This window comes from Gekko japonicus, unplaced genomic scaffold (genome assembly GCF_001447785.1).
Source record: "Gekko japonicus isolate JY-2015 unplaced genomic scaffold, Gekko_japonicus_V1.1 scaffold502, whole genome shotgun sequence".
Lineage (NCBI taxonomy): Eukaryota > Metazoa > Chordata > Lepidosauria > Squamata > Gekkonidae > Gekko > Gekko japonicus.
Window position 1 is genome coordinate 478753 of NW_015169186.1, and position 10015 is coordinate 488767.

Consider the following 10015-nt stretch of genomic DNA (forward strand, 5'->3'; position numbering starts at 1 on the left):
GAGCTCACCCACTTCTGGGTGAATTCGCTGCTTGGACTTCTTGCACAGCGTGGCTTGCAAAAGCCCTGTAAAGGGAACTCTCCCTTGAAGGGGCTTTTGCAAGATCTTCCCCCCCTTCCATTCTGTTGGCCTCGGGGAGCTGCCACCATCAGAAAGGAGGCAGGGAAGATCTCAGATCCACCCCATCATGAATCTGGGGAGGCTTGTGAAGATTTGTGGTTCATGTGGCCCCACGAACTGGTATGAACCACCATTTTCCTGGTTTGTGCCCATCCCTAGTGCTGTGGCTGTCCCCACACCTCCCACTACCAAAGAACTATGCAAAGAAAGTATGCATATTTGCAGAGTTTAAAGAGGTTGTATATACCTTTGAGTCAAGTGGAGCTGCCTTTCAGTTTCTTTTTTGCAGCACAGATTATACATACAAAGTTCCTTTTTACTGATACCATGGGTAATATAAATACCACCCCCCTCTTCACAGTGATTTACCTTAAGGAAGTGTCTGCAGAATGGCAATTAAAAGAAGCAATGAAGTGCCATTAAACTGACAAAACTCCCACCTATGTAGATGAGCACACTCCAGAGATTGAATCTATGGATCCTGATACTCACATCAAAATAAGCACCTGCATGCTCCAATATCAACTGGGTGGAGTCTGGCTTGTTTTTGCAGTATGTCACATACATTTGGAACTTGTCCGCCTGCAAAAATACACACACACACATTTCAGTGGCTTCTTACACTTACTCAAAAAGTTTAGCTCACTGAGGATCATCTTATTATTGTGATCAGCTGGGTGAAGAAATGAAGCATATGGCTAAGAGCAAGAGAAAGGAATGGGTAAACCCACAGTCAAGACACAACATTAATACGGTAGAATGAATTAGACTTTTCATTATGTGTGCACTGAGATGTGCTCTCTGACTCAGGGTGCGACATGTATTCTTCTAAACAGAAGTAATTAAGTTCATCAACCACTGTCTTATCCTTCAACAACTTCAAAAAACCTGGTGATTCTAATATTACTAATATTACTGAATATTAATTCCCTTGTCTCTCGTTTAGTGTAATACAAAATTTCCCAATTCATATTATGTAACATTCCTCTTCAGGCTCTTGGACCCAGAGAGGATTTCTGTTTCTTGGAGCTTGATTCCCACCTGGCTAGAACTACATGTCGTATTTCAAAAACCTGACATAAAACGAGCTGTCTCACCCATGTAACAAAACAGTGCCCAACATCTTCAGGCAGTTGCTCATATTTCTCGAGTTCTTTCAAGAATATACTGTGAATCAGAAAGAAAAGAATTAATGGACACAGTAACAACCCCACCCCACCCCCGGCAAGCTTTTACCAGGAGACCTACACTGGATGCAGTATGATGTAGGTGGGTAGCCATGTTGGCCTGAAGCAACAGAGCAAAGTAGGAGTCCAGCGGGGGCACCTTTAAGACCAACAAAGTTTAATTCTGGGTAGGAGCTTCCGTGTGCATGAAGAAGTATCTGAAGAAGTTGTGCATGCACACGAAAGCTGATACCCAGAATTAAACTTCGTTCTATTGGACGAAGTATGTTACAGTCATGCCAAGTTATGGCAACAGTCCAGCAGCAGTTGAAGTATCTAAGCTGCATTTTTTCCCTACTGGAAGAATTCACTACAGGCTTAAAGCACTTCTACTAAAACTAATGCAATTCAAACATGCTTAATTTTGGCAGGATCCTATAACCAAGGTACTACCCAAAGAGAAGGGTAGCCTTGGGGTGTCCTTACTTGACAAAACCTGCCTGTAACCACTGAAGGCCATTTAATAATAATATACTTTATTGTCATTGTACATAGAACAACGAAATTAAAGGTGCAACCATTTCAGTGATCTACAGCCATACTCATATACACTCACACAACCATTCACAACCATTCACAACCATCCCATAACTCCCTTAAGGTTCACATTGCAACTTAAACCACCAATGTCACCCAAATTCCAATTTCATGCAGCATTTAAAGCAATAATAATAATCTGTTTGTCCTTATTTTAATTGTCCTATATCTTCTACCCGAAGGCAGCAGTTCAAACAGGGAGTGTTCAGGGTGTGACAAACCTTGCAGAATGTTCTTTGCTTTTTTCAAGCATCGAGAACTATACAATTCCTCCAGGAACGGGAGAGGGCAGCCAATAAACTTCTGGGCTGTGATGATAACTCTCTGGAGTTTCACATGATCCCATGCAGGGAAAGACCTGTGTGGACTCCTGGGGATGGGCAACCTTCTCTCCACCTGGCCCTCCTTCCCCACGTTCCTCCCCCTTGCCCTTCCTCCCCTTTCCCTGCCTCCTTCCTCTCCCGTCCACCTCCTTTGCTTAGTCCCCCCACTGTCTACTGCTTCCCCTGGTCCCTCCCTCCCTCCATCCCCTTTCATGTTCTGGGCCTGTATGGAGGACCAGTCCCACTGAAATCTGAAAAGCAGACTGTGTCACCAAATGCTTTAACACTGGGGCCACGGGCGACAAAGCACATCCAGCCTATAACTATCAGCTCAGAGATCAAGACTGAGACAGCCAGGCTGCACAAATCCACAGCACAGAAGTCTCCGCTTTGCCCCGTGTCTAGTGCACCAGCACTTGGCCATTCGTATGTCGTTTCTAAGATGGAACGGAGTCCATTAGAAATGGGAAAGTGGGCATTTGGGAACAAGATACGTTCACCGTAGACATATACTTGGGCATACACTTATATAGGGACAAAATGAGAATAAAATTACACGATCACGTCTGGGCTACGGGACCCATGAAGTCTGAGCGCATCGTTGCTACTCTCACTCACTTATTATGGAATTCGTAAATCTCCTGCATGTTCCCGAAGATGATGTGCTCCTTATTGACAATGCCAGGGGGGATCTCCTCCACGCCGCTTGTCATTTCCCACAGATAGGTCTGATCCAAAGGAAAAGAGACACAAGGTATGGATCTGCTGCACAGCCCCCGGTGGGAAGGAGATATTCCCGTGAACAGACCTTTACGGTGAAAGGGGCATCGCAGAAGCTGTTTTTTTTTTTAAAGATAAAAGTTACAGTTCTCCAACAGATGCCCCCGCCCCAAATTTAACACATCAGAACTTGACAACGGACACAGTTCTTTATGGTATTATACAATGGCAATTTAAAATCCAAGCATTTCTATGTTGTGCCGTTGCCATGGCGCACGAGCTCCCTCTAGTTCCAACAATACCTGGGAACGGCTGTCCAAAGAATGAGCAGGTTCTCGAATGTGCGCTATGCATAATGGAAGCATTCACAGAGGATCATCCCCTCAAAAATAACACCAAACCCTAACAAAATTCAGCTCACCGCACTCTGAAAAGTGTGACACATGATGTACCATGTCCTGTCATGGGCATTTTAATACAACAAAGAACAAGAGGCGGAGCAAGTCAGCTGTGGAGGCCCTCCAACACAATTCTGTTGACTAACCAGGCCAGTTTAAGACAGAACACTGCACGGACTGGCCCTGACATGACAAACACCCATACTGACAGTGGCAACATTCCCCAGGAAGGAAACAGATCAGCCAGTCCTGGCGCTGGGACACTTACATCCATGCACTCTCGAAGGTCTCTTACGTAAGCCTTTTCAGTCTGAATGAGTTCGGCCATAATGAACCTAGACGACAACAACAACAACAGAGAGAAAGGCACATCAGCTTAACAGAGTCACCAGCCATCACTCCCTTTATCGTCACTGCATGCAAGAGAGAACACCACGGAGTACCTAGAGGGAAAGGGCTGGATCGTACTGCTCTGCTTCGCTAATCGTTTGGATGCATTTCGCTGGGGGAAGGGGCTTCCTGTGGGTGCAAAAGGGGCTTTTCTGCTGGGGAGACCGTGCCTCATCCTGATTAGAAAGCCCAGGAAAAAAAACACAGAAAACAGAAACTCGCCCCGTTTTTCTCCCAAGGCTTTTCCCTATTTTTTCCCTGACGGAAATACTGGGTTTTAAGGGGAGTACAGAAAAAAAACCCTCCCATAAAATATTTCCTCTTTTAGAACGAGTGAAATATTGTTAAAGACAAGATGAGCGTGCTGTAGACATGGACAGCTCTTAAATCCAAGACACATTTCTGCACCTAGACATATACCTTCGTGAGGGGGGAGCATACAGGACTTTCCACCAAAGCCTCAGAGGAGAACTGAAAGTTTAATCAAGAACTTAAGTCTCTCTAACCAGATAGCAAAAATCAAGGTGCACATGTGCTTAAGACAGCGTAGGCTGCATCAGCTTGCAGTTTTCCCTAAAGTACTGGGCATATTTGCAATTTTGCTTGTACCAAACTAAGGCATTTATAACTTCTGAATTCCATAAATATGTCAAATATTGCAACTTTATGCACCGGGTGAGTCATAAATGATGCGTTTTATGTTGTTAAAGTAGTAAAATTAGTTTAGGTTTGACAGGACAGTAAGCATCGCGTGGAGCAGGGGTGGCCAGACTTGCTTAATGTCACAGCCACGCAGAAGAGCCACAAGACATGAATATTACACACACATTTTTATTGAAAAATATGCAAATTTGGTTTTTATTAACACTAAATTAGACTGTGTGAAAGAGCCGCATGCAGCTCACGAGCTGTGGTTTGGCCGCCCCCGTCACAGAGTTCAATTTCCCTCCACATTTCAATTTTTTCCTGGGGAAAAAAAAATCACTTTAAGATTTCTAGAGGAGTTAGCCGTGTTAGTCCATTGCTGGAAAATAGCAAAAAGCCCAGTAGCACCTTTAAGACTAACAAACTTTATTGTAGCATAAGCTTTTGAGAAACACAGCTCTCTTCGTCAGGTGCACGGAGGGTGTGAAGAAACTGGCCAGAGATACAGAGGTGGTTAAGGGGAGGGGGGAGAGGATGCCGAAAGTGCCAGGTAAATGCAAAGCAGTTGCGGAAGTCATGAAAAAGGTAGAATGTGCCAGTTTCTTCACACCCTCCGTGCACCTGACGAAGAGAGCTGTGTTTCTCGAAAGCTTACGCTACAATAAAGTTTGTTAGTCTTAAAGGTGCTACTGGGCTTTTTATTTTTTAAAATTTCTGGAAATTTTATATTTCTAGACATAATGCACCACCATTCGCTAGGCAGAGTAGTAGGATGCAACCCATAAGAAAGGGTTTAAACACAGAAAATGACTAGATGGAGTAACAGTTTAAGGAAGTATAATACCGACCACAGTTTCAGATGAAGCTGGGGAAAAGGAGTATTTAGACCATAATCTAGAGAGACAGAGAGATGCCAATCAATGATACAAGGAGCTAGGGGTTAACGCCTGCCTTTCAAAAAGAGTTTAATAGTAAACACAGATCTTACAAGTAGCCTCCCCACTCTCATTTTGCCATTTGGTCCTTATGGTGGATAGAAAAGTATAAACATAACCATGTCTGCCGCCTGTCCCCCGTTACAACCCCCCCCCCCGAGAGGAGGGGGGCCTCTTTCTCTGGTGGCCCCACATTTTTGGAACAGGCTGTCATCTGCACCTGGGGTCACGCTTCATCTTTGCTTTCTGCCAAGACAGCCTGCAAAGTGGAATGGTTTCCATGGAGTTTCCCTGTGCTTTTAGATGTTTCAAGCTCTGGTGTGTGGTTTCAAAGACAAGGTTCGTGGTTTTTACAGCATCTGTATCTAAGTGATTATTGTAAACAGTTTTGGGACAGAAGGGAAAGGTGGTATATAAATATTTGTTCTTTCAAAGCAAGCATAGATGTGTTTAGTAAAACAGGAGATTCTACTCAGGATCCATTTTTAACAGCAAGCAGAAGAGGCTTGAAATAGGCACATACTGGATTGGGGGGGGTTATGTTTAGAAAGAGCTTGAGCATGATATGCTTGCAAGTGACACCTGTCATAACAAGGCATGACACCGGAGGAAAACCTAACTGGGAACACGAGTGAGACAATGCAAAAGGGGAGCAGGAATGCCTTTTGCAAATAGAGGCGACATACTGGACTGCAGCTTTAATACTAAGCACTCATGTGCTTTGTCACCCTTAGATTTTTACTCAGTGCCTTCTGTGCCTTGTGACTGCTGGGGCCCTCCTCCTTGCTTATCTGTAACATTTTACAAACACAATATTTATGATTTATATAGGTTGCTGCCAGAACAAAATGTCTGGACTAGTGCAAATTCCAGATTCATCGTTCTGTTTTTTAAACACACGAGGCCACGATGGAGACACACAACAAAGCATTAAGGGGGGACGGGACAACATGATGCCAAACCATGTGCAAAGATTTTTATGGGGGAGGAAAACAAACAGCATTACTCTTTCCTGCGGGCAGATTTCCTCTTCTCTTCGTTAAGCTCATGAGCAGCATCTCGCAATTTCACCTCTGACCCAGGCACACTGGCGGGGATTATATCTAGCTGCAGGCTTTTACTCTAGAGGGGGGAGGGGAGATAAAGGCAACAGAATTAGTGGAGACAGCAGGAAAAGAAAAGGCAGCTGTCCCGTAAGAAGCTCAGAGCAGTCCCATTAAGCTAGCCAGCGCTTCCGCGACCAAGAACGAGGGCACTCACCGATTTATTGGAATCTGAAGAGATCCCCAAAGCCTTCTCTAGGGAGGTCCTATATTTTTCCATGCGCAGAGAGAAGTCCCGGTACCTTTTGTCCACGGCTGTGACACATTTTTTAATCTCTGCGGCGTGGGCATGTCCCTTTTCACAAAAGCCATCCGCCAGCTGTATCAACAGCTTCACCCTCTCTTTGGTTTGCTGCGGGAAGCACAAAAAAGAGACGGGAGGGTTTGCAAGGCGAATTCACCCTCAGTCCCCGACAACGGAGAAAAGCCCTTTCAAATAATGCAACACTTGCTGTTGTTTCCCATTTAGAAGTGGTTCATGTCTGGTAAGATAAAGACAGATCAAACCTGTCCTTTTCCCAGTCAAGTCAAGAAGTGGGTTTATTTCTGGCTTTGGGAGGGAGATCTGGAAAGTGAGGAGCCGGGGGGGGGGATGACCCAACTGAACCACCCCCACTGTTCCCTGCCTAACCAGAGGTCTCCCAAAACATTTCAAAATAAGGAAAACGGAGTGGGAGTTGCTAGTCCTCGTGGTGGCAGAAGAAAAGCCGCCAGGGAGAGAAGACAGCTCCCTGTCGCTCCTGCTCTCCTGACTATGTCAAGTAACTGGAGGAACAAGTTGTTTTGCACGTCTTTCTTTGAAAGCAGAACATTTTAAAAAACCGGGGGAGGGGTACGATTCCAGATAGGGGCGTTTTTAAAACTAGAATGACTCGCATCCAGGCAAGAATGCCAATACTCCCCCCCCCTTCATTTAACATTAGGCTGTGTCGGTGAAGGTGTATGGACCAGTCTGCCACTTATGCAGTCACTTTGGCAGTGTCCTGGTTCGAGTAGAAAGAATCCAAACATTGGCTCCCATTTGCCATACTGGTCCTGGGGCATCCTCCCCCCTCCCCTCCCCGCTAGTGTCCCGTTTTCTACAACCCTGTCAGGACAACAAGGGCCAACCTAGTGAGCAAGTTATGTCACACACACCTGCTCCGAGAGCCCTTGGGACTGTGCTCACTCAGGTCTCCTGGAAGGTGGTGCGGCCCCATATGAGAGAGGCCCTGGAGGCAGGGCAGGGACCTGCGCTTCCACACACACGGCAGGGGGATCACCCGGGGGACATAAGGGCCTTTCAAAGATACCGGGAATGAATCAAGCCAGTGCAAAGATGTGCCGGAGTGAAGAACTCCACAGGCACTCTAGGAGACAGAGAACATAAGCCTGGGTCCGACTTACCTGAGGGACCGCATTTCCCCATACATTCCCCAAAGAGCACTTCGGTCGGGGTCACACCACCAGCTGGTGACCCCGGGCCCTAAGGAGGCCAAGCTTGTGGCAACAAGGGCCAGGTCTTTTTCAGTGGCGGCTCCTATCTGGTGGAACGAGCTCCCGGAGGAGATCAGGGCCCTGCGGGACCTTGTGCAGTTCCGCAGGGCCTGAAAGACGGAGCTCTTCCGCCAGGCTCATGAGTAGGAGCCGCCACAGCCACTTACACCACCGCCCATTGTAAAAAGAGACCACCGGGGTGGGTGGGGTAACATCTTCCATCACCCCAGCCTCCCCCCCCCATTACACAAGATGTTAGGAGTCATATGTGCATCCGTTGAACTGATTTTAAGCTGTTTTAATTCTGTATTTTGTACCATGTAATATGTATCCTGAATGCACTTGGTGCCTTATGTAAGTCGCCCTGAGCCCACTCGCAGGGAGGGCGGGGTATAAATGTCATAAAATAAATAAATAAATAAATAAATAAGCAGGTCAAAGGACACCTTGTGCCCAACCACCATCTGCGCAAGAGCCCCCTTTTCCAGCTATGTTGGCCACAGAAATGGTGGCTGGCCACTGGGGAGTTCACACCGTGGGTTTTCTCCCAACAGCCAGGCAAGCCAGGGAGGCAGTGCGGGGGGGGGGGGGGGGGTGGGAGTTTGATTATACTATAAGTCGTATCCTAGAAGACCTTCTTATCCCCTCCTGTTCCTTTCCTCACTGGCTGCTCCCTCAGCAACAAAAGACAGTCAACTCTGAAACTTGGTTGCTTGAAGCTGCCTTTACACAGAGCCAGACCACGGGTGTATCGAAGTCAGCCCTGCCTTCCCTGGACTGGCAATGGCTCTCCAGGGTCTTCCACATCACCTGTGACCTGATTCTTTCAAGTGGAGATACCCACCGGGACTGAATGTGGGACCTTCTGCACACCAAGAGATGCTCTGACTCTCAGCCATGGCGCCTCTCGTCCTCTGGCCAATACTGGAGATGTGGGAGGAACATCCGTTCTTATCTCCACATGTGATGGGATTGAAATATTATGAATGACTTTTGGAACAAGGGTACGGAAAGTGATAAGAGAACTTACTGGAAAATAGTATCTTATGCCACAAAGTGTCTCTTGGACCATAACACGTTACAATTACCTAAAACCCCTGGTATTTAATACTACATCTTTTAGTTGAGGCTTGAATGTTAATAGCTAAGAACTGGAAGCAGCGCACTTTACCAAGTTTGGAAACTGGGTTGCAGAAAATATGGCCCATAATGATTATGGACAACATTTAAATGCTGAAGCACAATTCTGACAAGAAGAATTGCGCACAGAAACCTTTTGCTCAGCATTGGATCATGTTTCTTGATTTTTGGATCAAGGATTTTCCTAAAGAATCTCTATATAAAAAGGAATAATGAACTTAATCTCATGTTTGTTCTGAAAAGCTGAGGCAATATGTTGTGATAATAATAGGAAGGAGGAAAGCTGGCTATAATATGGAAGACGTTTTGCATAGAACTAGCTGCATGAATTTTGGTGCTTTGTATTGGATTTGTTGATTCGTAAATTTATATATTAAAAAAAACACAGCAATATGGTGCATAGGGGTGTGCAAAAAAACAAAACAAAAACAAACCAACGGTATTTTTCAGCTTTGGGTAAATCAGACCCAAAAAATATCGGTAAATGCTGAATTTCCCCAGTTCAATACCGGTAAAGTATCAGGACTGGGGAAATATTTGGAATTGCCTGAATATATTCGGGTCTGATATACACCACCAGGGGGAAAGTAGGCATGTTAAAACGCCTTCTTTCCCTCCCTCCGGTAGCCCCCAGAGATTCCACTGTCGATGTCACTGGCGCCCCAGAGCTGTGAGTGAAACTGACAAAGGGAAAGCCCTGGGCTCTCCCTGCCTTCCCTTCTCTAGCTGACATGGGGTCCCTGGAGGAGGAGATCAGGCAGGGAGCCCGGGCATGTTTAAGATGCCTTTCTTTCCCTTCCCAATCTGGGGGAGGGAAAGAAAAGCATTTAAACCACCACCACCACCCTTCCCCTAGCTTCTCCGCAAAAGCGGAGAGGCTCAGGGGAGGAAGGGGGCATGTCTACGTGACTGCCTTTGCTTTCCCAGCCAACTCGCGGCTGCCCGGGTTCCCTGCTGGATCTTCTTCCGGGGGGGGGGGGGGGGGGGGCGGGGGCAAAACAA

At 46.3% G+C, this 10015-nt stretch overlaps 1 protein-coding gene across 1 annotated transcript in view; it reads right to left on the minus strand.

Moving 5' to 3' along the window:
- TRIO (trio Rho guanine nucleotide exchange factor) overlaps nucleotides 1-10015 on the minus strand; it is a 236019-nt gene that overhangs the window by 135179 nt on the left and 90825 nt on the right. Inside the window, exons 21-26 of the mRNA XM_015416185.1 lie at nucleotides 6555-6749; nucleotides 6301-6416; nucleotides 3593-3659; nucleotides 2825-2934; nucleotides 1218-1287; nucleotides 613-702 (exon numbers count right to left, since the gene is read on the minus strand). Coding sequence (XP_015271671.1) covers nucleotides 613-702; nucleotides 1218-1287; nucleotides 2825-2934; nucleotides 3593-3659; nucleotides 6301-6416; nucleotides 6555-6749 — 648 coding nt within the window. The remainder of the gene's footprint in view (nucleotides 1-612; nucleotides 703-1217; nucleotides 1288-2824; nucleotides 2935-3592; nucleotides 3660-6300; nucleotides 6417-6554; nucleotides 6750-10015) is intronic.